General features: G+C 48.2%; 1 protein-coding gene and 1 long non-coding RNA gene across 3 annotated transcripts; one reads left to right on the top strand and one right to left on the bottom strand.

Moving 5' to 3' along the window:
- Positions 1-47: 47 nt before the first annotated feature.
- HMOX2 (heme oxygenase 2) lies at positions 48-27,483 on the bottom strand. 2 transcript variants are annotated; one of them, XM_043914205.1, is made up of 6 exons: positions 27,337-27,483; positions 3,864-3,974; positions 2,685-2,802; positions 1,849-2,340; positions 880-1,060; positions 48-798 (listed from the first exon to the last, which is right to left on the bottom strand). In XM_043914205.1, the coding sequence occupies exons 2-6, from the start codon at positions 3,947-3,949 to the stop codon at positions 671-673; spliced, it is 1,005 nt and encodes a 334-aa protein (XP_043770140.1). In that variant the 5' UTR covers positions 3,950-3,974; positions 27,337-27,483; the 3' UTR covers positions 48-670. The 2 variants fall into 2 exon arrangements, with proteins under 2 accessions (XP_043770140.1, XP_043770141.1); XM_043914206.1 differs by lacking the exon at positions 27,337-27,483 and adding an exon at positions 8,012-8,090.
- Positions 2,796-4,114, top strand: LOC122701350. The gene is made up of 2 exons (XR_006343053.1): positions 2,796-3,615; positions 3,698-4,114. It is a non-coding gene; the product is annotated as an uncharacterized LOC122701350 (long non-coding RNA).

Here is a 27,483-nt window from a genome sequence, read left to right as displayed (position 1 = left end):
CTGCCAGGCACCGACAAGGACAACGTCACACCAAAAACGAGGGAGGCGACGAGCAGAATCCACTTTATTGAGTGCAGAAGCGTTTTCACAGGTCAGAGGAGACAGGCCACGGCCAAACTGACCCCGATTTGGGTGTCTGCTTGAGAGGCGTGAGGACTGGCTGCCCAGGACGGAGCTCCAGGACCTCTGAGGCAAGGTGAAAGCCCGACTTCTGGCTCCCGCCCCAGGAGAAGTCCAGAGAAAGAGCAGCGCCATCTGGGGAGGCCCCCACCCTCCCACAGCGCTGGGGCCTGAACTTGCTGGCAATCCACTCCCAGCACGGGAAAGACACCCAGCTAAGTGTGGACGCAACAAGGAAGGGGGGAGCGAGCGAGCCTTGGGTCAGAGGTGCGGGGGCCCCAGCAGCAGCGCTGGTCCCAGAGGCCTAGGCCAGCCTGCGGACTGCTCCTGCTGCTGGGGCCGGGGGCTCGGGGGTGGGCCTGCACCCAGTTCAGCATTTGGCCCGCAGGCAGGATGCTGACAGGCAAAGGCTTTAGTCTCTGACTTTTATTGGTTGCTTGTTTTCTCAAGCCCAGCATTAGAAAAGTCACCTGAGGTGGTAGTTTGGTCGTGGATGGAGGTGGGGCAGGCCGGTGGACGGGAGGTGGCGCAGCGTGGAACGGTGGGTCCTTCACATGGAGTACCAGGCCAGGAGGCCAGCGGCCAGGGCCACGCTGGCGGCCAGCAGGAACTGGAGGCTGGGCCTTCGCAGCATGGCCAGGGCTGCTCCAAAGGGGCAGCTGCTGCCTTCCAGGGCACCTGCGCGGCAGCACCGAGGGGACACGCCATGAGTGGGGGCCGACATACCCGCCCTGGGTGCGCAGGACACGCAAGGCCTACCTTTGTCCAGCTGAGCAGCGTAGTAGGGGCACTTCCGCACATCTCCTTTCCCGTCGTGCACGGGAAGCCCGTCCTGCGTGGGAAGTCTGCTGTGCGTGGGAAGCCCATCGTGCGCAGGGAGCCCGTCCTCCAGGGTCTCTTTGGCCAGCAAGGAGCCAGCCTGGTCCAGTTCACTGAATACCTGCAGGTGCAGAGGATCGACAGCCGTCACCGGCGTGTGTCCCCAGAGGGGCCGAGCAGGCAGGGGCGGGAGTGTACAGGGCGGACACCTCCCCGAGGGGGAGCTCTGGGACGTGTGGCTGTACCTGTGCTGCCCAGGCTGAGAGCCCAGGCGGACACCCCCGGGAGGTGGACAGGACAAAGCAGAAAGCACTGCCCCCCACCCCGTGGGATCCCCAGCACGTCCCTGTTTGCAGGTGCTGGGTATTTCTAGCAAGAAACAGGAGAAAACGAGGGCCGTGGGAGGAGGCAGCCCTGGCAGGGCTGACTGGTCCTGAGGGGCCCTCAGGCCTGTGCTCAGGCCGGCACTTCCCTGGAGTGGAGGGCAGGGCCTGGGCTCGACACAGAACCGGCCTGCCAGACTCGGGCCTGTCTAACAGCTACTTGTAAACTGAATCATTCTCTCTTTGGTTCTCTCCCCGAACTTACCAAGCAGGACTTTTCACAGCAACCCTTGCTAAAAAGGGGGAACTCCACGTTCCTTCAGACCAGAAGCCTGGGGTGAGAAGGACAGAGATAACTCCCACCTTCCCGACCCTTCAACGTGCCGGGGTGTCGCCTTCCCAAAGCACCACACACAGGCTATTGATCAAACAGGGTGGAACCCTGAGTGGGGTCGTGCCCGCTGGCCTGTCTAGTCGCTAGACTTGCTCTCGGGCAGCCTATCTGTCTGAGGGAACTGATGCCTCTTCAAGTGGCTCTGGGACGGCCCTGCCAGCAGAGGCCCTTCCCACCTGGCCCTGGCAGTACCTGCATGTTGAACTCGAAGGCCTTGTTGGCCTCCTCCACGATCTTCTCTTTGGTCTCCAGGTTCAGGTCGAGGGCATTCATCCTGGCCCGGTACAACTGCTTGAACTGCTGTGCGTTGTCCACATTCTCAAACAGGTAGAACTGGGTCCCTTCCCCTGTGCTGGGGAGTTTCAGGGCCCGCTGGGCCACCTTCTTCAGCACCTGGCCCCCCGAGAGGTCCCCCATGTAGCGGGTGTAGGCGTGGGCCACCAGCAGCTCTGGTTCGTTCTGCCCCACCTCGTGGATCCGCTCCACATACTTCCGGGTGGCCTCGGAGCACTTCGCCTGCTCCTCCCAGTGCTCGCCATAGAGATACTCCATGTCCCTGATCAGCGCCTTCTTCCGGTGTAGCTCCATGGGGAAGTACAAGGGGGCAAAGGCTGGGTGGTCCTTGTTCCGGTCAATCTCCTCCTCCAAGGCCGAGTATGTGAAGTACAGCGCGGTGGTGGCCAGCTGCCAAGGGCGATGGGGAGACCGTGGGAGAGGGCCAGGGCCTGGGCCAGCAACTCCCAAGCCCACTGCCCACACTCCTGAGCACCCCCTCTATTCCCCACTTTCATACAGTGAGTTATTTCACGTGCACAGGAAGTGTTTGTTTCTTAAAGGAATGACAGGGTGAATTCTTTGGAACACGGATCACTTCCTTTACATCACTGCCTTATTCCTTTTAAGACATTAAACCACAGCCTGATGCTGAGAAAACATGGGGTGTGAAGGAAGGCTGGGGGGGTGGGGGGGTCAACCCTGTGGGACTAAGGGCCCCCAGCCCGACCCATTTCATGATTAAGGGCACAAACCTTAAATAGCTCCTTCCTGATGTTGCCTTTCAAGAAGTCCTTGACAAACTGGGTGTTTTCCGCCCGGTCATGTGACTCCTTGGTGCCTTCCTTCAGGAGCTCAGAAAGGTCTGCCATCCTATGGAGAGAGCATGTGTGAGTTAGCCTTCCAACTCCAGGCTGACCACTCACTGAGCTCGAGGCAGAGGCTGCTCAGAAATGTGATTCCAGCCTCTCAGCAGGGAGCAGAGCACAGGCAGACATGGGTCTGCTCCCGGACTCGGGTGACACTCTGGATAACCCTGACCCACTCCTCCACTGTGTCCGGGTGTCTCTGAACCACCCAAATGAGTGACGCTTGGCTTCTGTGCTGCCTGAAGAAACACACACCTCTGACCCTACCACAGTGTGTGCTGACTTCAGGGAACAGACGACTTCGGGTAACGTGTCTCCCAGGATCCACACCCTGGAGAAGAACCAGCCATGCAGCTCCTGGGGTGGCCCAGCTGCCTTCCTCCCACCTTGAACCCACAGCCCGAGGACGACATGAGGCTGGGACCTGGCACAGGAGGATGGCAGTGAGAGCAAGGCTGGGGAGGCCAGAGCCAGGACCGAGGCCTGTGCTGCTGAACAAAATCAAGTGACAGGTGCGAGCACCAGACAAGGCACAGAAGGTGCTGGGCAGGGACTTGTGTGCATCCACACAACTGTCAACGCGAGTGAGAAAAGCTTGGCCTCCCATGGCCCAGTCTCTGCTGGCCTCCTTAGGAGACTGGCTCATGTCACTCACATGCTGCCAATAGTTTATTTTCAACAATTATTCCAAGATGTAAAAAGAGAACTTTGCCAATGGACAGGGCTATAAGGAGAGGCTGAGAACAATGAAGAACAGGCCTGGGTGACTGGAGGCTTCGAGTGAATTGCCCTCAACCCAGTAAGGAAAGCCCTGGAGGTAAGAGCTGCTCCCACATCTGAGGGGTGGGATACACTGGAAAGGTGCCAGCTTTGCTTCTGATTACCCTCTCTCACCCCAGATGACAGAACGCTCAGAATTCCAGGAAGAAGAAACGACCAGGAGCATCATCAAATCCCACCACTTGGCACTGAGCAGTCTGTCCTGCCTCCCTGCGTGGGGCGAGGGTGAAGAGGCAGCGGGCGCCAGCAGCACGGCCTGACTGCACCATGGCCGCCACCGCTCACCTGGTGTGGTTGTCCTTCTCTGGGACCCCGGAGATCTTTTTCTCCGGCTCATCCAGCCCCTCTGAGGTCTCCAGTTCCGCTGACATGGCTGCTGCTCTCACGCCTCTGGTCCTGCGGAGACACAGGAGCAGGGGATGTGGCGCCCGTGGCAGTCACTCCCCAGGCGCCTGCCAGTTCTGCTCGCCCCTGAGCAACACCACCAGGAGGCGCCACAGGCCTCAGGGACGTTTTCATAAAAATAAAGCTCTGCCGTCACGGGGGCTGGATCTGCATTGGACAAAATGTGAATATGGACAGTGGTAACAGCACTGTATTGATGCTGAACTTACTGATTTTTATAACTGCACTGTGGTTATTTACAAGAATGTCCTTGTTTTAGGAAACACACACTCAAGTAGTCACAAGTAATGGGGCATATTACCTGCAACTTATTGTGAAATGGTTCAGAGACAGAGTGTGTGTGCGTGTCTGTGTGTGTACAGGCACATTCACTGCGGCGGTGGGGGGGGGGGGACATACAAGTGAAGCCCTTGAGTCAGTGCTGACGGTGAACCTGGATGACACATGCACAAGGGTTCTACGTACCATTCTTACAACTTTTCTGTCTTTTTGAGATTATATCAAAATTAAAAGTTACCTAAAACATAAAGGAATATGACTTAAGTAAAAAAAGCAGCGGTGCAGCAGCTCTCAGTGTGGCAGCGAGCGATCGGAACCAGCTAGCCTGCTGGTTCCAGCTAGAGGCGGGCGCGCTTGTGCAGAGAGCACCCCCCCCAGGGCAGCTCCAGAAGCCTCTGACAAGCTGCACCGCAGTGCTGAGTCACCACGCAGGCACACTGCCTCCAGCCACTCCAGACTGCCGAGCTAGAGGAAGTGACACTCGTCGGCCAGTCGATGCCCACTGCCGCCGCCTTCGTCAGCCCTGGAGATTGGCTCCTGGAAGACAACAGGTTCACCTGCCACCTGACGGGGCAATGGGGAGAGCCCATCTGGGCCTTTCCAGCCCCGCTGGGAACAGCAGCACAGCTGCCCAACAACCAGCGGTAACACAGGACCAGAGCTACTATCACTGGGGCCAAAGAAAGAAGAGACCTGAACTTTCTACCTCTACCAGTGTCTTCTTACTGAGCGTTACTGAGCTCTGCCCAGAAACAGGTGTCTAGGGGGACAAAGAAGTATAAGAAATGGTCCCTGAAAGGATAAAAAACCACTTCTATCTCAGCCCACAGATAACCACCATTAATATGTTACTTCATTTCCTTTCTGAGTTTTCTCTAGATAACATCTCCTTTGTTATCTTTGGAGATATTACAAGGCCTGGTTTTACTCAGCAGTCTTTCTGAAACTTCTCTCAACTTTAGATTTAGCATTTATACAATGGAATTAATGATAGGAAGGATTAAGTAAGAACACAGAAGCACAGTGCCTGCCACGTGGTAAGCACTCAGTAAATATTAGATATGATGGTGTGCACTTGTTCCAGGAACTCTTAGAAAATAGCGGAGAGTAAAATAAGCCAGACAAGGCATAATACTATTTCTATGTGCAATCTTTTTAAAAAAAGGTTCAATTCAGAGAAAACAATGGAATGGGGATTGCCTGGGAGTGGAAGCAATGGGAACGGCTGGTAAAATGGTACAAATTTGCAGTTATATTGTGAATAAGGTCTGCAAATCTAATGAAAACCATGGTGACTATAGTTGATAATTGTTGTTCAGTCACTAAGTCATGCCCCACTCTTTGCGACCCCATGGAATGCAGGACTCCAGGCTCCTCTGTCCTTCACTATCTCCCAGAATTTGCTCAGATTCATGTTCATTGAGTCAGTGATGCTATCTAACCATCTCACCCTCTTCTGCCCCCATCCTTTGCCTTCAATATTTCCCATCATCATGGTCTTTTTAAATGAGTCAGCTCTTCACATCAAGTGGCCAAAGTCCTGGAGCTTCAAGCATCAGTCCTTCCAATGAATATTCAGTGTTGATTTCCTTTAGGATTGACTGGTTTGATCTCCTTGCTGTCCAAGGGACTCTCAAGAGTCTTCTCTAGCAGCACAGTTCAAAAGCATCAATTCTTTGGCGCTCAGTCTTCTTTATGGTCCAACTCTCACATCTGTATATGACCACTGCAAACACCCTAGCTTTGACTATGTGGACTATAGTTGATAATACTGAACTGCATAACTGAAATCTGCTAAGAGAACAGATCTTGAATGGTTTTCACTTCTTTAAAAGGGTAAATATGTGAGGTGACGGATGTGTTAAGTCAATTGTGGGGATCCTTTCACAATGTATACATATACCAAATTACCACTTTTATACATTTTAAATATATTACAATTTTACTGTCAATGATACTTCACTAAAGCTGGAAAAAAGAGAACAGAAATAGCAGAATACAAAAAAAAAAGAAATAGCAGAATACAGAAAATGGGACCTTCTGACAAATCAGATATACTCTCCTCTATAAAAATGCTGGTGAACAGTGTGGTGCAGACTGTCAACGACAGACAGGAGTTGGGGTGGGGGAGATGAAGTGCCTCTAGATTGCAAAACAATATGAACAACGCTAGAAACGGGACAGCCACAGAAATGGTGAAAGGCTGCCTTCTATGTGTCCACTTTCCTAGGGGTCAAGGTAGACTTTGCCAACCCTGAAGTAAGCTCCACATAGCTTCCCCCAGGTCATTCATACTGACCTGATTTTTTGCCCACACCTCGAAGCTCGTGGGATCTTAGCTCTAACTGGTCAGGGATCAAACCGAGGCCCTAGGTGAAAGCTCAGAGTTCTAACCATTGGATTGCTAGGGAATTCCCCAGACTTTTAAGAAAGAACATCTGAGCTCCACTCCCTTAGGGACCCTAAGAGCCACAATTTTTCTCCAGCTGCTCAGCACTCAGACTGCAGAGAGGAGAGGGTGCTGGGAAGAAAGTTCTGGGCTTCACAGAGGAGAGAAGGCTGCAATAAAGCCCCAGAAGCTCTAGGCAGGTATGTGGCTATGCTGAGGACACCCCAGGCACCTGAGGCCTGCAGCCCCAGGCTGCTTACAGGAAAAACTAGTATCAGGCAAAGACAGAACAACTGTCATCCGGTTGCCTAGGTCACCAATTGTGGTAACAGGTAAACTTCCAGCACCTGATCACCATGGTGAACGCAGTGATCGTGTGAGTGACTCAATCTGACCATTAACTGGTCTACTGGATGATACTGCACTCTGGGAGGTGTAGTCACTCAAGCAACAAGGCTTCTGCTTCTCTTCAAAACAGAGGAAGAGAAAGCCGGCTCCCACCAGTGCCCACCTCGGCATTTTTTTCCGCAGCAGCAGTTTATTTGTGCCAGTCCCTCCTCAGGTATACCCTCCGCCCACCCTCTTCCACTGGTCCTGCCCAATAGCCCCAAATTCCCACCTCCCCACTCCCAGGAGGCCAGACTCTAGCCCCGGGGACAGGGCCGCATCTGTCTGCTTCACTGCTGTAGCACCAGGGCCTCGGAAATAACAGGCTCTCCATAAACACTTGCTGAGAACAAATCAAAGGAAAGAAGGCACACGGGAAATGCTGTAAAGCGTACCACCAACAGTAGGCGCCAGTGGACAGCAAGGCACACTCTGCAGTCCACCACCTCAATAGGTTCTAAACTCAGAACAGGGTTGAAAACTTTTGCTTTGAAGGAAGGGTAGATACCAGTTTTCCCATCCCAGCAGCAATTATACTGAGTCCCAAACGCAGGCTGAGGGCTTCCCTGGTGGTTCAGTGGTAAAGAATCCACCTGCAATGCAGGAGCCACAGGAGACGTGGGTTCAATCCCTGGGTCAGGAAGATCCCCGGAGAAGGGGAGGGCAACCCACACCAGTATTCTTGCCTGGAGAACCCCATGGACAGAGGAGCTGGAGGGCTACAGTCCATGGAGTGGCAAAGAATCGGGGACACGACTGAAGCAACTTAGCAAGCATGCACACAGCGCAGGCCGAAAGTGCCGTCTGGCCGGAAGGAGAACATTCTCAGGAAGGCTCACTTAGCATATTCACCCCACTCGGGCTGAGTTCCAGAAAGAGGGCCGCCTGGAGGCCTGGCCACTATTCCTCAAGGGAGTGGCCGGCGGGGGGCGGGGCGGGGAGGGGGCGGTGGTTGGCAGCATTCAGGAGCCACCTTGTATGTCAAACAGAATTCACTTCATTCTCTGAAAAGCTTCATGGTCAAACTTGGTCAGGCTGACTTCTACACTCCAGTCCTTTCTCTTTGCAGGAACCACTATAATCCTAGAAAATCAAAGACCAAATCATGAACATGGAACCTTTCTAGACTGCAATCTCTTGTAATCCACAAGAAGCTGCCCCACCCTGCACCCGACAAAAACAAAAAGATCCCCAAATAGTCCACTGTGAAAAATATACTTCAAGAAGTATTAACAGTAAGTAATCTGTACCAAAATGATAAATAGCTATACTATAACCTTTGAAAAAAGTCACCCAGCCTAACAATACAGGGCAGGGCTACTCAAGTAGCAGCAAACAATGGAATCCTGGCACCACGGCAACAAGTTGATGGGCAAGTACCCATGCATGAAAATGTCTGCATCAACTTCTTTCTCTAAAATAAGTGGCTGAGACTTCGCCTTCCAACCAAGAGGTGTGGGCTCAATCCCTAGTCAGGAAGCTAAGATCCCACATGCTTCCCAGGCAAAAACCAAAACATAAAACAGAAGCAATTGTTAACAAATTCAATAAAAACTTTAAAAATGGTCCACATCAAAACAAAAAAAATCTTAACAAAAAAAAAGACCCCAAACACTGACTAGGACTATGGATAACTAAGTATCCCAGTGATGGCAGGAAGGGACTTTGGAAAACTATAAATACTTGTTATTTGTTGGACTTTTTAGCCAATTGGCTCCTTCTATGTAAAGAGGCTAAATTCTTTTGAAAAGGGGGAGGGACAGGCAGGAGAGAGGGGGACAGAGAGACAGAACAGGACTGGGCAAACCACCTAAGTCTCTGTGCTGTACCAACCAGTCACCAGAAGTCCCCAGGGCCCTTTACTTTGCTCCTACTAATTCCAGAAATGTCTATCTATAGAGGTCAGGCCCTCTTCTTCTACTTCCCGACAACACTGTGACCCTGTTTATAAAATCTGCTTCCATGACCCTGTAACTCCTGTACTCCTAGCTGTTCACTGATCATGACTGGTTTTCACTCCCACACCTGCTCTGAGAGAAACAGCAACATTGTCCTGATTACCAGTGTTCTCTCTGGTGGGTCTGGCCCAGCAGATCCAGAACAAAGCCTCTGCCCTGTTGAATGACAGGCTGAAGACTCTAGGGATTCTTAAAGTACAAACATGTTCAAAGACGTTAAGTCCTCCTCTACAAACTCATGTCAGCAAACCTCAGGTCAGTCAGCCTGGCTGCCAGATAGAAACGTGACCCCCACTCCCTCCCCCAAAGGCACAATGGGGACTTCAGCTGTAACAATTCTTTTCTTCATTCCCATTTCTTCTTTGCCCTGGAGAACCACAACCAGGGCAAGGGGCAGGTTGCGGAGTTGGCCAGCACGAGAGAGGAAAAAGGGGGAAGTGAGGAGGAAAGGCAGGGTGACCGGCGGCTGGAAATTAGAACAGTTCTCCCACCTACTGGAATTGACGGTGACCAGACACCAACTACCACAGTGCACAGGATGGAGGCCCACGACCTGAGCTGGCACTGGTCTCCTGTACACAGAGGAGACGGCGGCCAGAGGGAAGGTGAGGGGCTGCTCCCTTCTTGCAGAAAGGCCCCTACTGGGCACCGGAGGCCCTGCCTGCCTCAAGAGGGCTGTGTGAGGCTCAGAGTCCACTCGTCTAGAACTGGCATCACAGCCACAAGGGCCATCATCCTGTTTTCCGTGTTAAGCTGGAAGCATATCCTACAAGACAGAGCTAGACTCCCTCAGACTGAGCTGCTCCGAATCCAACACCACATTCCAAATCACGTACAGCGCAGCGCCCTGGGGAGTCTCCAGCCTGAGCTGTAATGGATGCCATCACCTAAATGAAATGCCTACTGATCAGGTTAGCTAAACGAAGGGGGTGGTGAGATAGCGACAGTAAGTTATGGATTAAATTCTAAAATACCAAACAAAACAATAAAAATTTTAATTGCCACCTGACCGTCTCTGTGCTGCTCCCAGACCTCAGGGAGGGCTGGAAGTTGGGGGGGCAGGAGGGAGCTCAAGAAACCTGTCAGTTTACGGGGTCACTTCCGGGCTCCCACCTGCTGTTGACTACTGCTCTAGACCCAGCTCACCTTCAGGAAGGGAAAGATAGCTGGGCCCTGCCCAAAGGGCGAGGTCTTTAGAGTTAGAAAGATTTGGGCTGGAGTTCCAATGCTTAGTAGTTCCACGGCTAGCGGTAAGGCATACCATTCTAAAAGCTGAGTTTCCACATCCATAAAACTGCGTAACAAAACTCTCTGTGCTCCACATTCTGGAGTGTGCTGTGAGGACTAACGTGTGTACAAGTGCTTCATGAAACTAACGTGGCTGAAAAGTGCTGATGATCTCTTGACAAAGTTGTTGGAGAAAGTGGGTGATTCTGAAACACTGACGAAGAATGTGAAATATGATGTGTCCACAGGTAATTCTGGGCAGTCAGTTACACGTGAGGACTTGTGACTCAGGCCTTTTCGCCTGCCAGTGTCAGGAAAAGGGAATTCCTGTTCTTTCTGAGGTGAGACCTGTGACCGCTGCAGCTGGAAAATTCTCACTGCAGATGCTGCCAGACGCTCGCTGAGCTGGATGTTGGGAGCAGTGCACAGGGCTGACTCAGCTCTACCCAACAAAGCAACTGAAGAAGAGTGGCCTCCCAAAACCCTGAGGAGACCACATCCTCTAGGTCACCACCTTCTGAGTCTATAGAATGAATGACACTTAGGAATTCTTATACACAAGCTTCACCCCTTTCATTCTGGTCACTGGTGAATTCAATCCCACAGTTCATTGAATGGATGACTATTAACCTCATGACAAAGAGCAAGTTCAGACAAGCAATTTTGGAAAAGTGAGGAGTCTAGGGACATAAAGCTCTTGGCGTCACATTTACTCAACACACACCTGCATATCTGGCAACAAGCAACCAGAAAGCAACTAAGGGCACTAGCCTCTTAGTAACTTCAAAAACTGGACTCAGGAAGTCTGACTTCTCAGGCAGGTTGTGTTCACTGGGGAGTGGTGGGCTCATCTCTAGCATGTTCAAATACAGCTGAGCAAGAATTCAGACACTGCGACGGTACCTGAACTGAAAAGAGCAGAGAATGGGCCGGAAGTCCACTGGCTGTTGGCACCAAAGACGCCACTTCCTACTACAAATGAAATAAACACAAGACCTGCTCTGTCTCCTGAATGTCACTGGGTCTTGGGGCTGAGAAGACAAGGCTTTTTAGTCCCATGAGAAGCACCTGAGGGTGGGGGCTGAAGCCTTGACTGAATTCTAGAACAGTCAGGCTGGGATTTTATAAGAACAAAGCTTAGGCACCAGACATCCACAAGGCTGGTTGTAACAGTGTAAATTCTGACGAGACTGTGGGTCTATCCCTAGGTACAATCAAGCAAAAATCGTTCCAACTTTGGAACAATCTTGAAAGCACAGGTCCTATGAATTAAGTGTTCAGCCACATTTCCTTTCACTCAGGTGCAACAACTGTCACCTGTGACCTCGGCTTCTCTTACAAATGATGACATAAACAGTGTTCGGAGTGGCGGGAAACCATGAGGGCTTAGGATGCTTCTGCCGAATTTCCACCTTGGAAAACCTAGAAGTGCTATGGACTTCCAGGTGATTTCCTCTCTACATGCATGTGTCCTCTCTACATGTTCCTCTCTACATGCATCATGTCTGACTCTTTGGGACCCCATGGACTGTAGCCTGCCAGGCTCCTCTATCCACAGGATTCGCCCGGCAAGGATACTTGAGTGGGTTGCCATTTCCTCCTCCAGGGGATCTTCCCGACCCAAGGATCAAACTGTCATTTCGGGTGTCTACTGCTTTGGCAGATGGATTCTTTTGCCACTGAGCCACCTGGGAGCCCTTTCCTCTCTACAGACAGACTCAATAGAGCCTCCCAGCAGGGACCAAAGGCCCTCAGGTTCACCCAGAAGAGGGCGATGCAGAGAAAAACCACTAGACTAAAGTCTAACAGATGTGGACACGCCATGTTAAGTCACTTCTGAGCAGGGTCCCATGACTATGAAGGAACTAAGATCAAGAGAATTAAGTAATACAGCCAATGTCACTCAGAGTGAACAGTCGAGCTGGAACCAAACTTGAGTCCTTCTGAATGCAAGGTGACGCCTCCTGTGTCCACAGCCAATCCTCAGTGGTACACAAAGGTGAAATTAGTATGGTGTCTACTGACAAGACTACTAGCCACATGGAAACTGAGGTTATATTACATTGCACTTATGCTCACAGTGGAGGGGTTGGCTAAACCACTGAGTGACACTTGTTTTTTAGTAAGAAAAGTGAGCTCAATCCTTTGGTTTCTGAGACGTAAATGCTCAGGTTCCCATTTGAAGACTATACCGCCCACCCCAAACACACTCACCTTGGCTCACTCAGATTACAGGGCAACCCAAGAAGGTTGTCCTCTGGCGGGCCCTGCTTTTGTTGACTAGCAGGGCAGGCCAAGGCTGGAGACGGCTGGTCCCAAGGGGGAGGGTGGCGCCCCACCCCCCCACCTCGGTGCCTGGAGGGAAGCAGCCAGATCTGCCAGGTCCTGGCCGATGCTGAAGCCGAGGCTCTGGGCATCCTGACCCCATGGGGAGGTCACAATAGGTAAGGCCCGCAGATTGCTATAGTACCTATTACCATAGTAACTACAGAGAATCAGAAGAGCTGGTTTTAAGAATCTGAAAGCGTGTCCTCCACATGTTGAGAGTCTAAGATCTATTCAGTCCAATCTTCCTGTCTACTGAAAATATACTCTGCCTTGGCAACAGGAGTGTGATGGGCAAAAAACATATCAACATAAAGGTCTTATAAAACCAGCAACTCCACAGGCCAAGGCACTGGTCAATCTAGTGAGGCGGCTCCTCTGGCTCACCTTGGACCTGTTTGGGACCCTAACATGCTTCCACAGGTCTCAGAGTTAGGTGTTATTCTCAGACTTTTTCACAACTGCCTAGACTCTGGCAGTAGAGGGGAGGGGTGGGTGAAGTGGGTGCAAAGAAAGAAGCCCTGACCAGGAACTGGTAACTCCCGAGAGGCTGCCCTGTCCTCACAGACTCGCGTCTGTGGTGGCAGCGGACCAGCAGCAACAGCCACCGGCCTCTCCGAGAGTAAGAGGTTCGGCTTCCCCCAGCTCCCCGTAGGCCCGGCCTCCCCGGGGACAGCAGTCAGGCCCCAGAGCAGGCAGCCCGCTGCCACCCTGCTTTCTGGTTCCCTGTACTAATAACAAGGCAACAGCTCAAGGAATAGGGGTGCGCAACTGTCTTCCTCCCTCGGTGTATCGGGCCTGATTTGTACATGGATGAAAATGTCCCTGAGGAGTAGCCAGGAGCGGGAAGGTAGAGAAAATACATTGCAGGTGATGTGAAAGTATCAGTAGTCAGGTGTGACAACAGCCCTCTCTTCCACTCTAAAAAGCCTCTCAGAGTGAAAGCTGACTTACAAGGATAATCTTTAACTCAATAAAACTGATTTTTCTTAAAAGACAAAACATTCAGAGACTCCACTGTTAGTAAAACTCAGGGGGACAGTGAAGGAAAGGGAAGCCTGGTGTGCTACTGTTTATGGGGTCGCAAAGAGTCAGACAAGAGTCAGTGACTGAACAACAACAATCCACCTGCAACACTCCTCGAAACCACACTTGAAAGGCAGAAAAATGAAGGTGGCAGAGTGATTACTTAACAAAACACCCTTAAACTCTCTTTCTAGACACTCCAGCTGTTCGCTGAAATCTTCTAGGATCCAAGGTCAGAGATAACAGGTCAGCACATACCACATCAATAACCTCAGATATGCAGATGACACCACACTTATGGCAGAAAGTGAAGAAGAACTAAAGAGCCTCTTGATGAAAGTGAAAGAGGAGACTGAAAAAGTTGTTCATTGCCGCACTGTTTATAATAGCCAGGACATGGAAGCAACCTAGCAGACGAATGGATAAGAAAGCTGTGGTACAAATACAGAATGGAATATTACTCAGCCATTAAAAAGGATACATTTGAACCAGTTCTAATGAGATGGATGAAACTGGAGCCCATTATACACAGTGAAGTAAACCAGAAAGATAAACACCAATACAGTATACTAATGCATATATATGGAATTTAGAAAGATGGTAATGATAACCCTATATGCAAGACAGAAAAAGAGACATAGATATATAAAACAGACTTTTGGACTCTATGGGAGATGGCGAGGGTGGGATGATCTGAGAGAATAGCATTGAAACATATATATTATCAAGTGTGAAACAGATCGCCAGTCCAGACTGGATGCATGAGACAAGTGCTTGGGGCTGGTGCACTGGGATGACCCAGAGGGACGGGATGGGGAGGGAGGTGGGAGGGGGGTTCAGGATGGGGAACACATGAAAATCCATGGCTGATTCATGTCAATGTATGGCAAAATCCACTACAATACTGTAAGGTAATTAGCCTCCAACTAATAAAAATAAATGAAAAAAAAAAGTTGGCTTAAAGCTCAACATTCAGAAAACTAAGATCATGGCATCTGGTCCCATCACTTCATGGCAAATAGATGGGGAAACAGTGGAAACAATGTCAGACTTTATTTTTTGGGGCTCCAAAATCACTGCAGATGGTGACTGCAGCCATGAAATTAAAAGACGCTTACTCCTTGGAAGGAAAGTTACGACCAACCTAGAGAGCATATTAAAAAGCAGAGGACATTACTTTGGCAACAAAGGTCCGTCTAGTCAAGGCTGTGGTTCTTCCAGTAGTCATGTTTGGATGTGAGAGGTGGACTATAAAGAAAGCTGAGCACAGAAGAATTGATGCTTTTGAACTGTGGTGTTGGAGAAGACTCTTGAGAGTCCCTTGGACTGCAAGGAGATCCAACCAGTCCATCCTAAAGGAGATCAGTCCTGGGTGTTCATTGGAAGGACTGATGTTGAAGCTGAAACTCCAATATTTTGGCCACCTGATGCAAAGAGCTGACTCATTTGAAAAGAACCTGATGTTGGGAAAGATTGAGGGCAGGAGAAGAAGGGGACGACAGAGGATGAGATGATTGGATGGCATCAGCGACTCGATGGACATGAGTTTGGGTGGACTCCAGAAGTTGGTGATGGACAGGTAGGCCTGGCATGCTGTGGTTCATGGGGTCACAGAGAGTCAGACACAACTGAGCAGCTGAACCAAACTGAACACACTACTTCGTCTGGTCTAGTTTCCTCATCAGTACAAGATGCCCAGACCACAGTCTCCCTGTGCAGCAGTTGCTGGCAGTAACTCAGCGTCTGTGTAAATGTGACCATTATCTAGATACAAACATGAGTATCTGTATTTCAGTATACATTCAAGGACATGGAGACCAAATCCCTCCATCTCAAAGTTTCTGGAACATGGACTCAACAAGGCTAACAGCAGCCACACATACACAAGTCCCACCTGCACAGCACAATGCTAATGGGCTGACTGGACACCAAAGGGGCTGAGGCAATGACTGAATTGCGTGATCATCTTTAGAGCTGGCCTACAGTTCAGTTCAGTTGCTCAGTCATCTCAGACTCTTTGCCACCCCATGGACTGCGGTACGCCAGGCTTCCCTGTCCATCACAAACTCCCAGAGCTTACTCAAATTCACGTCCATTGAGTCAGTGATGCCATCCAACCATCTCATCCTCTGTCATCACCTTTTCCTCCCACCTTCAATCTTTCCCAGTATCAGGGTCTTTTCCAACATCAGTTCTTTGCATCAGGTGGCCAAAGTACTGGAGTTTCAGCTTTCAGCATCAGTCCTTCCAAAAATACTAAGGACTGATTTCCTTTAGGATGGACTGGTTGGATCTCCTTGCAGTCCAAGGGACTCTCTAGAGTCTTCTCCAACACCACAGTTCAAAAGCATCAATTCTTTGACACTCAGCTTTCTTTATAGTCCAACTATCACATCCATACATGACTACTGGAAAAACTATAGCATTGACTAGATGGGCCTTTGTTGGCAAAGTAATGTCTCTGCTTTCTAATATGCTGTCTGGGTTGGTCATAACTTTTCTTCCAAGGAGCAAGCGTCTTTTAATTTCATTGGCTGCAGTCACCATTGACAGTGATTTTCGAGCCTAAAAAAATAAAATCTGTCACTGTTTCCATTGTCTCCCCATCTATCTGCCATGAAGTGATGGGACCAGATGCCATGATCTTAGTTTTCTGAATGTTGAGTTTTAAGCCAACTTTTTCACTCTCCTCTTTCATTTTCATCAAGAGGCTCTTTAGTTCCTCTTCACCCTCCGTCATAAGTGTGGTGTCATTTGCATATCTGAGGTTATTGATATTTCTCCCAGCAACCTTGATTCCAGCTTGTGCTTCATCCAGCCCAGCATTTCTCACGATGTACTCTGCATATAAGTTAAATAAGCAGGGTGACAATATACAGCTCTGATGTACTCCTTTCCCGATTTGAAACCAGTCTGTTGTTCCATGTTCAGTTCTAACTGTTGCTTCTTGACCTGCATACAGATTTCTCAAGAGGCAGGTCAGGTGGTCTGGTATTCCCATCTCTTTAAGAATTTCCCACAGTTTGTTGTGATCCACACAGTCAAAGGTTTTGGCATAGTCAATAAAGCAGATGTTTTTCTGGAACTCTCTTGCTTTTTCTATGAGCCAGAGGATGTTGGCAATTTGATCTTTGGTTCCTCTGCCTTTTCTAAATCCAGTTTAAACATGTGGAAGTTCACGTACTATTGAAGCCTGGCTTGGAGAATTTTGAGCGTTACTTTGCTAGCGTGTGTAGGAGCCCAACAAACCCGACCTCAACTATGACTGGCCAAGAGTCCACTGCCACATAGGCCGAGAGGCAGCGCAGGCATGTGGTCAAGGCACAGGCTCAAGTCAGGCACTGCAGGGCGGGCCCTGGTTCTGCTGCACACCCACTAGGCTCCTCGGACCAGTTACTCTCAGAGTCTCAGTTTCTCCATCTGTAAGGGGAGTGATAACAGCTCTGCATGGCAGGTGTGACAATTCAATGAGATAACCATAAAACTGCTGTTTTAGTCTATTATTTAGTTTATTTATGAAACTGCTGTTTTCATTTATTATTTTTAGCTTGCTGCATGATGCTGAATAGTAAACTAAAGCAAGTGTCACTTAAAGTTAACTAATGTTTCTGAATATTTTTAATCAAGAAATGGAAAACCCTTTTCTCTATGAAAGGTCCTGTAAGTAGCATCAAATCTATTCCAGGGTCACAGGCTGAGATGAATGCTCACTAAGAAGAACCTGTTTTCATTCTGATAACATTTCTAATACCAAAAAAGGAACAGAAAAGCCTGGGCATATCTAGCAAAATAAGTTTTGCAAAGAACCCAAAGGAAGATCATTTCCAGAGTTCATTCTTTTCAGGGGCCTCTGAACCTGAGTTAGGTGAAGGCCCCTCCATGCTATAGATGGGTCAGGATACAGGATGGGACATGTTATTGTTTTGTTTCTTCAGAGCAGCTCATCAGTATAAATAAAGGTTTAGGTAAATGAAAACTTGACTTTATATAAATATGATAACTCTCATTTGCAGTTAGTTCTCTTGACAATCAATCCCCACCCAGTGGTTTTCAAGGGGACATCGGTCATGCCCAGAGGGATCTCTGCTTGTGAAAACTGGAGGGTGGGCTGTGCTACCGGCATCTAGTGTATAGAGGCCAGGAATGCTGTTCAACATCCCACAATGCGCAGAAAGCAAAAGCACACGTGTGCACACACACATAACACACACACCAGACCACCACCACCACCAATCATTCAGCCTAAAATGTCAAGAGCACCAAGGTTGAGAAGCCCTGCTCTAACCTCTCATCCCTTCATCAGTTTAGAGAGAGACAAGAAGAGGTCTGTTTTCACAGTAAGCTTCATGCCATTCATCACACACCTTCATCAAATATCCTTTACAGCAATTTCTGGGGAAACTGAATTTCCACCAGAAAACAAAAGAGGCTGTAAGTGGGGCAACCTGGCACTCACTACCCACAGATGACAGGGAAAAGGGTCACAGTATCTTCCTGGGAAGAGGACTGATATGTACTTAGATCACAAGGAGGCAAAACCTTTCAAGCAGGCTCAGTTAACAAAGCCAGGCAGAGGAGAAGCCCCTGACAGAAACATGTTCACTGACTTCTTGAAGGAATAGAACACAGAACTGGGAGAAAATCTAATCATCGTTTATCAGTTTGGTGTCTGACTGACATGTAGGCTAAAAAGGAAGAGAACTAAGCTCTAATACCAGGTCTGTGCCAGCTAGCTGTATTACAAACACTACTGCTCTGGAACTCCAACAGCCTCATTTATAAAATAAGAGGCCCTTCTCAGAGAGCTGCAGGGAGGATGGCATTTAACAGAAGGTAGAGCAGGAAAGACCGTGGGCTTCCCCCACCCATTTCAGACACAGCAGCTCGCATACTCCTCCGAAAATGGAGTTATGCCGCTTCTAAAAATAAGGTCAGATAACAATGAGCTGGATGATCTTGGAGGCCTGATATTACATTAAGAGCCACCTAAGCAAGCTTTTCATCAACTATTACAGCACGTGTATCCTGCTGCAGCATTTCTTTGTACATATGTCTTTTTTCCAGATTACAGCTCATTTATCTTTATGTCTTACTTCAACACAGGGTACCTACCTAATCAGGGTTTGTTAAGTGACTGCATGATTTCCAGAATGTGAGGTATTCTCAAAATCGAGGTATTCTCAAAGAGTAGATGACAAAGAGAACATTTAAAAGTGAATCCCAGACATAAGAAAATTGGCTGGCTAGTAAGTATCTTTGAGCACCATATTTACTACAAAAATTCCTACTGATGAGCAGTTGCGGGTGGGGGGGTTGTTACATGGGCCTTGTAGAGGGGCTGAAAGAGAAAGGTTGCACTGCATGGTTTTCAACTGCCTCCATCACATTCCACAGATACAGCTATTAAGAACATACCTTTTATAATTTTAAGGATTCTGAAAGCCTGGTTAAGAACAGAACACTGCCTTATCTTTTCTTTTTTTTTAAAGGAAATGGAGGGCTTCCCTTGTGGCTCAGTGGTAAAGAATCTTCTTGCCAGTGTCAGAGACACATATTTGATCCCTGATCTGGGAGAAGCCATGCCTCGGAGCAACTTAGCCTGTACATCACAACTATTGAGCCTGTGCTCTAGAGCCTGTGTGCGGCAACTACTGAAGCCCAAGTGCCTGACTCAGCCTCTGCTCAGCAACCAGAGAAGCCACTGAAGTGAGAAGCTGAGGCACCGCAACTAGAGAGTAGGCCCTGCTCACCACAACTGGCGAAAAGCCAGAGCAGAAAGAAAGACTCGGCACAGCCAAAGTGAATAAATTTTAAAAATTATTTTTAAAAAAGAAAAGGAGGCTAGCAGTGTAGGATGATGCAGCAGACACAGCTGTACTTTAAAAAAAAAAGAAAGGTTTTGGGCTGGGAGGTGAGGGAGGGAGAAAAAGAAGGGGGTAAAAAAAAGAAAGAAATGGATAGGCAAAATTTTAATAGTCCAGGTAACAAACGCTTGCCAGCACTGCTCCACCCAATGCAGGCAAAAAGCACTGGCCCTTCCTGCTGTCCACCTAAGAGAACCCTTTATTCCCCCAGCTGGCTTTAGGGAAGGGGTTTCACAGCAGTTTTCTTCTCAGGTCTGTTACTCTAGGGAAGGGGGGTCAAGCTTCTCTTAACAACCCCACATCTGGTCTTTAGAACATTTTGGAGGAAATACAACAAGGCATTATGTTGTTATGGTTACTGCAGGAGGGAAAGCAAAATGCTACAAAAATACCAGTTTACCAAAAAGAAAATTTAAAAAAACAAACAGCAGTTTGCCACTTTAAAACTGAGCAACTTCCTGTTGCATGAGGCAGCCCCCACGAAATACATGAAGATACATGAAGTGGGTGCCTGTAATTCCCAAGAGGTCTCCAGAACTGGTCAAACATCATTGTCAGCACTAATCATTACTGAGAAGAAATTCAAATGGCCCAGAACATCTATTGCTGACTAAGGACCTGATTAGGCAATAGTGAATGAATAACTAGGGGAAAAGGTAGACAAGATGGGGAGGGCAACTGACAAGAAAGGCAGAAAATCATGCGCTCCAGGGCTTGCTTTGAGGTATGCTAACGCCTTTTCCCCAGCCCAACCCTAAACAAAAGGCTGATACCAGAAGAAGGGACAGTGGACCATCCACAGTTAAAGCAGGGTGGTGGGGGGCGGGGTGTGGGGCAGGGGTACAAGCTTGGCCTACTTGGCTGGCTGAGCTCTGGGGAGCTAAGGCACTCACTCTGAAACAGATGGTTTGCATGTCCTACTGTGTGTGCTAAGTGACGGCAGTTCTGGGACAGTCTTTTCAGGCTGTATGTCAAAAGCAGCAGAGGGAAGCTGGTTCTGAATCAGTCACCACTCCCGAACCTGCCCAGGGCTCCCTCCCTCTTTCATATCTTGTTTCCAATAGGCCAGTCATTTCTGAAAAAAATGACCTGACCTTCCAAAAAGCACATGATTTCTCACCCCATTCCCAACACCCCTGCTGCTGCTGCTAAGTCACTTCAGTCGTGTCCGACTCCGTGTGACCCCATAGATGGCAGCCTACCAGGCTCCCCCATCCCTGGGATTCTCCAGGCAAGAACACTGGAGTGGGTTGCCATTTCCTTCTCCAAGGCATGAAAGTGAAAAGTGAAAGTGAAGTCGCTCAGTCCTGTCTGACTCAGCGACCCCATGGACTGCAGCCTACCAGGCTCCTCCATCCATGGGATTTTCCAGGCAAGAGTACTGGAGTGGGGTGCCATTGCCTTCTCCACCTACTTGGCTCTAACTCTGTATCGTGGAGAGGCACACAGTTTAAACAGCTGCACTTGACCATAAGGCCCCCGAGGGCAGAGCTGAGTATCACCCCCGCTAGTCAGTAAGCACACTTTAGCTGTGCCACGCCTGGCAACCAGATTAGACCACTGTGTATGTGGGAACATGCTGTCCTTTGCACAAGCACTCATGTATGTCCCATGACACCTGGTGCTGGGTAGAAGGTTGTTTACAAAGGAATCCTTGGGTTTCTCTCTCCAGTCTTCCACCCAGTTACCTCCTGATCTGAAGATACAAATTCAGAGATGTGTACTTCTGAAGATGGGTAGCAAAGCTATTTGTCAGATTATAATAATCATTACCCTTTTGAGGTTGCAAACCCTTCTGAAAATCAGAGGAAGGCTTCTGACTCTCTCTCCAGGACAATCACAAGTTAAAAAAACATTGCCTCATGTGGCTATTGCCTCCTGTGTTGAACTTCTGCAGATACAGAAGAAATAAATTTGGAGAGAACAGATTCATTAATAAATACATGTTACCTATGCCATTCCAGAGCACCCACAGGCCCCTCAAGTTCAGGAATCCCTGTTCTAGACGAGCCATTTATGAAAGACATTTTTGTGGGTGACATGTTTCCAGTAGCTCCCTGAATGCTCATTCACTAAGCAATGGTTCCCCTCCTTCCTGCTCTTCTGTTCCTACTGTCTTTTACGCAACCCAGTGGATTCAGTTCAAGTGGCTGTCTTTTCCATTTCTCAGCTCTTCATTTCCCTGACCTCCCAGAATATTGAGTGTCAAAACAACAATCACAAACCTTACAAAGTGAATTTACTGTCTGGCACCTCCTCAAGGTGACTGCCAACTCTTGGTGAACAAGGACCATGGGTTTGTTGTTTTTGTAACCCCCTCAGTGCACACTACAGAGGCAATACAAGTGTGCCAAGTGGGCAGAGAGTGCGCTGTTTCTCTGTCCTTCTACCAGTAAGCATTTGAACTTGAACGTATTGACTTTAAATCTGGGCATGTGTCTCAGAAAAGTCACATGCAAAAGGGAAGAAAGCATAACCCAGAGCAGCCAATCATCTCACTGTTCCTTTTGGGTGCACCAGTAAGACTTTCTGCAAACACAAAAAATGTTACAAAGCAAGACAAACATGACACTGAGCACAGACACTTAAGAGATTTCTCTGAGGCTGACAAAACCCAAGTGTGGTAGAGGAATAGAATGTTTTAAAAGTTATTTTCTGTGGGACACCTGCGATTACTAAGCAAAGACAAGACTGACCCTCCCCTTGTCTCCTTCTAGAAAACTGAAGGAGCAAAGGTGTAACATCCCTTCACTGTCTTTGCTTTTCTCATCACCTTCAAACACTGCTACCCAGGACCCCCTCACACTCTAACTCAGTTCTGCTCACTGATCCTTCCCCTCCTCTGCCTGCCCTCCCCCAAGCTGCTCTGGAAATAGTTTCAAGTGACAACAGTTCCTCCGCAGCAGCTCCAAGTGGTCTTACCAGAGAGAACAGCAGATGCAGTACTAAGGAAGGGATGAGCACGCCTGTGCATGTGACATGCCATGTTATCATCCACAAACACTTACAATACTCATGGGGCTCCTTGACTACAAAGAGGCCTAAGATCTTGTTGGTGATTTTAAGCAGCTTTCAATAGAGAGACAGAAAAAGAGAAACAGAAAGATAACTAATAGAACAGGTGTGTTATACTATAAATGCTAATTGTGCAGTACAGACAATGGTGCTAAAGACAGAGGTTTATGTTCCAGATTTTCTAGGACTGTTCTGACTCAAATATCCTGTCTCACCAACTCCCTCAGTACATCTCTATGCTCAGACTATGGGTCCCAGTGTTTGTCATAATAAACAGGATCACCTCAGTGACTGATGAGGCAGGCCAGCCAACTAGATTAACTAAAAGCATGATGGCAGATTGTTTTAATCATGCCAGCACCTTCCCACAGCCCTCAGGTAATTGTGGAATTGAACATAATACAAGACAGTGAAACTTGAGGCTTCCAAGACTGAGAGAGCTCACTGGGAGAATGGTTGGAAGCTGAGGGTATTTAGCAGAAGTCAGGCTGGCAGGGTGCTAGACACTTGTCTCTTTAGGCCATTCTTCCCCAAAGCCCTTTTAAAGTTACTGAGAACTATGACAATAATTAGACTTATTGATATTCCTGGGAAGGAAACAAATCTATTCGTGTGTTGCTCTTGTTGTCCACTGGAGAAGGAAATGGCAACCCAATCCAGTATCTGTGCCTGGGAAATCCCATAGACAGAGAAGCCTGGCAGGCTACCATCCACGGGGTCGCAAAGAGTCGTAAACAACTTAGCAACTAAACAACAGAGAGGAGAGAGCATTCACTTGCTGGGCCTCTGGCAGAACAGCAGATGGCAGGCACTGTGTGCAGCAATCCATCCTTTTCCTGTCACTACTTCTCTGCCTTCCTGCCAGTCTGCTCTCTCTTATGTCCAGGGAGGCCCCAAACAAGAAGCACGCAGGAAATTTTAAAAACACAAGTTCCCAACACCTAATTTAGTGAAACAGAAAGCTCTGGAAACCCCTTAGACTGAAGAGCAGCATTCTAGGCACCCAAGACTTGAAGGCTCATCAAGTATTAACTTCATTTTTCAGACACAGAAACTGCACATCAAGGGGTTTAAATGTTTTTCTCATGATCAAAAATACTCCACAGCTTCCTTTGGGGGAGAAATGAACCATTTATTTGTCACTCTTTCTAATATAAATTAACACGTATGTATTTGGAAAACATACATGCATATGTAAAACATTATCTAGTGCTGAATAGCTGTTTATGAGTGAAAATAATGGTTACAAATTGATTAATCAGCTCAATTTTGTACTTAACAATTCAATCATTTTGAAGAGCAAACAAAAAGTCAGTGTATCTGTAGACTTTCACAGAGAGATACTTAAGCACATATTTTAAAAAAGAACCTTCCTCAATGAATGCAAGAAGACATGTAATTCTGATGCAATTCCTACTCCATGAGCCAACTATTCACTGGAAGGACTGATGCTGAAGCTCCAATACTCTGGCCACCCTGATGCAAGAGCCGATTCACTGGAAAAGACCCTGATGCTGGGAAAGTCTGAGGGAAGGAGGAGAAGGGGGCAACAGAGGATGAGATGGTTGGATGGCATCACCGACTCAGGGAAGCCTGGTGTGTTGCAATCCATGGGGTCCCAAAGAGTCAGACACAATTTAGTGACTGAACAACAACAAACTGACGAAACAGCCCTTGAATTACTATTAAAATATTTGCTTAAAAAAACTATCACTAAAAAAAAAAAAACAAAACTATCACTATGACAAAACCCACTGAAATGTTGTGAAGTAATTAGCCTCCAACTAATAAAAAAAAAAAAACTATCACATAGGGAAATGCATGTTTGCTAAAAGTCTTCTAAAATTACATCAAAGTGACATTAAAGCCTGCTCACTAAAAAGAGCCTCATGAATTTAACTGCTGTTTTGAAACAAATAGTTAAGGTTCAGAATGTTATCTTGTAAGGAAGGTCTGACTATAGATGTGGTTGATATGATGACCCAGAAAGCGTCCTTTGCTCCACTGGAGTCAGACAAGATCACAATTAAGATGTAGTCCTCTAATGGGCTGACTATAAATGAACTTCCTTTACAATAGCTATGCACCTCTAAAGTATCTACAGTCAATTCCAAAACCATTATTCTTCTTAAATAGAAAGAAGCTGGTCATATAGAAAGGATTTATGAATAAATGTAATGCATATTCTGTAAACATATATAACATTGTTAGACCAGACCATCAACAATACTGCTAAATTTCACTGGCTTTACAATGTGTAATATAATGGGAGACATTTTATGGTAAATAAACGAAGTCAATATGAAAAAGTAAACCAAACTGGAGTGAACAACATCACAGAGCACCTGAATGGTCACCAGAGTGAAATATCTTCACTATAAAAAACAGAAAGACCCCAGTATAAGCAGTTATATTAATTGTTCCAATTAAAGATATGCACCCCCTCCTTCACTGTTGCCAAGAATTAATTGGTAATGGCACTGCTTCTCAGCAGGGCAAAAATATCCTGAGAGACTATTCAGGTTACAACAAAAGACAGGTTACAACAAAAGAGTTTTCATCCTCTGCTTTTACACAAACAAACCTAACAGATATAATAAAGTTAAAAAGCAAATAACCTTCGCTGTGTTCAATACAAAAGGAGATGTGACTCAGATCTCTCAATTCTCCCATTAACTACTGTCAGAATAAGAGATTGAATTAAGTGTGTACTTAAAAATTTTTAGTTAACTATGGCCAGTAATAAACAAGGAGGTAATTTATGGTTCAAATTTTTCATCTTTTCTCTCCAAGGAGTTATAGCTAAATTCTAAATTTTATACTGGCGAATTCCCTGGTGGTCCATGATTAGGACAACACAATTTCACAGACGAGGGCATGGATTCCAATCCTGGTCAGGGAACTATGCTGAAATATACAATTCCAATATTCAAAAATGTTTTCCTCCTAGATGAATGGTATTTTGGTTTTTGCTGCAAACTTGATACACAGCCCAACTATTCTCTGAAGAGAGTCAGCTTTTAAAAAGAAACCAAAAAATCAAGGTAGCCAAAGGCCCTGGCTCTTTTGCTTTTTGACAGACTCAACGTGTGTAAACCAAAGGTGATGAATACTTTACTTTCTGTATTTCATCTTATCCTTGGCATTGTTATTTCTCCAGTAGCTCATACTCTTGACTCTGGAGACTCACAGGCTATCATTTTACTGGCCCAGGCAAAGGAGAAAAGGAAATCCAGTCAGACAATGGGGAAATCACAGATTCTTCCTCTTCACATCCCTAATCAGAAGAAGTCACTCAACGAGTGTGTCCTTCAAATCCCCACACCCTCACCAGTGTTTTGGCTTATCTGCCTGAGTGCTCATTTGCTCCTTCGAGTCTGACTCTTTGCAACTCCAAGGTCTATTAGCCTGCCACGCTCCTCTGTCCATGGTCTTTCCCAGGCAAGAATACTGGAGTGGGTTGCCATTTCCTTCTCCAGGAAATCTTCCCAAACTAGGGATAGAACCTGCATCTCCTGCCTTGGCAGGCAGGTTGTTTACCACAGAGCCACCTGGGAAGCCTCTGGCTTAGCTACTGTATTTGAAAACTTTTCCCAGTTTCACCAACTAAACTTGGAAATGACCAACTGAACTGTGAGCTTCTGGTAAGCTTGTGATGTTTTGTCTTGTGATGTTTCTTTAAAAAAAAAAAAAACCTAAAGAATAAAGCACAGATTTACTCATTTATATTCCTTATTCCCCCTCCTCACAAAAGCAAAACTAAAAATTTTAATGTGGCAGTCAAAATTTTAATCAAAATACCCTGGCTAATGCCATAACAGAAATTCAAATACATAAAACCAGTAAGCTCCTGTTTCCTTCTACTTGGGAGGACAGTTTAGGGGGAGGGGGAAGACTGTCTAGTTTAAATAACATAAATCTATTTATACTCTAGGAAAAAGCATGGGATCTGGGGGCAGACAACCAGGTACAAGATCACCTGTGCCCTTTTCCTGATTGTGGGAGGCAGGCTAAGCTTCTTAATTCCATTCATCATTAACCCCATTTCACCAGTTTTGTTAGGGGCTGAGAGTGAGAGGGCTTCCTGAGCTCTAGAGCACTACAGGATGTCTCTGTTTTTTCAAACATGCTCCACCTGGTGTGGGACATGGGAGCCAACGAGCAACCAGGTCACCAGAAGTCATTAAAATGACAAGACGCAGACAGGCCTTGAGCTAAGACTGTGCAAGGCGGTCCTGGCAGCTTTCACAGGGCAGTTAACACACCGAGGGCACCGCGCTTGTGAGGTGACAGGTAGACTCCCTGCCAGACTAACCAGCTGCCCCTGACGTTGGTCCCTTGCAACCTGGCGGCCGCGGGTAATTCAGGAAGTGACTCAAAGGGCCCTTCAGCCAGAGGTGAGTCAGGAGGAGGAAGATCAGAGCCCGGTCCGCGCCAATAGCCCGGGTACGACTCTCCGACGCCGGGCCAAGTCCGGGTCCTCGCCGGCCCAAAGTGGACCGACGTGCGGGCTGGGCGGCCAGAGGCTGCAGGCCTGACGGGAACGCCAAGTCCTCCCGCGGCGACCCGGGGGTCGGGTCACCCTCTGTGGGGCGCAGGAGACGCCGGCAGGGGGGTGTGCCCCACGAGGACCGACGCGAACGAGCGGCTCAGACCTCCCCAGGCCTCTGAAACGCCGTCTGGGAAGCGAGGTCCTCCCTCCCGGCCCCCAGCCGCCCCGCTCGCCGCCTGCCGGCCGCCCCTCGCCCCGGCCCGTCCGGGCTTCCTCAGGCGGGCGCGGGGGAACAGCGGGCCGTATCGGCCGAGCGGAGTTCCCGAGAGCCGGGAGTGGCCAGGCTCGCGGAGGAGCCCCAAGAGAGGCCAGGCAGGGCACCGACACTCACCCGCCGCGGGTCCGCTCCGGCGTCCGTCAGCACCGCGTCCGCGCGTCAGTCAGCGACTCGCTTGGGCGCCGCGACCGCCGCAGCCTAGCAGGCGGCCCGACGTGCGCACGCAGCGGGGGCGGGGCCTGCGCAGGACACGCCCCTGCG

Source organism: Cervus elaphus, chromosome 10 (genome assembly GCF_910594005.1).
Source record: "Cervus elaphus chromosome 10, mCerEla1.1, whole genome shotgun sequence".
Taxonomy (NCBI): Eukaryota; Metazoa; Chordata; class Mammalia; order Artiodactyla; family Cervidae; genus Cervus; species Cervus elaphus.
Note: the sequence above shows the minus strand (reverse complement) of the source record. Positions and strands in the feature narration are given on the sequence as shown.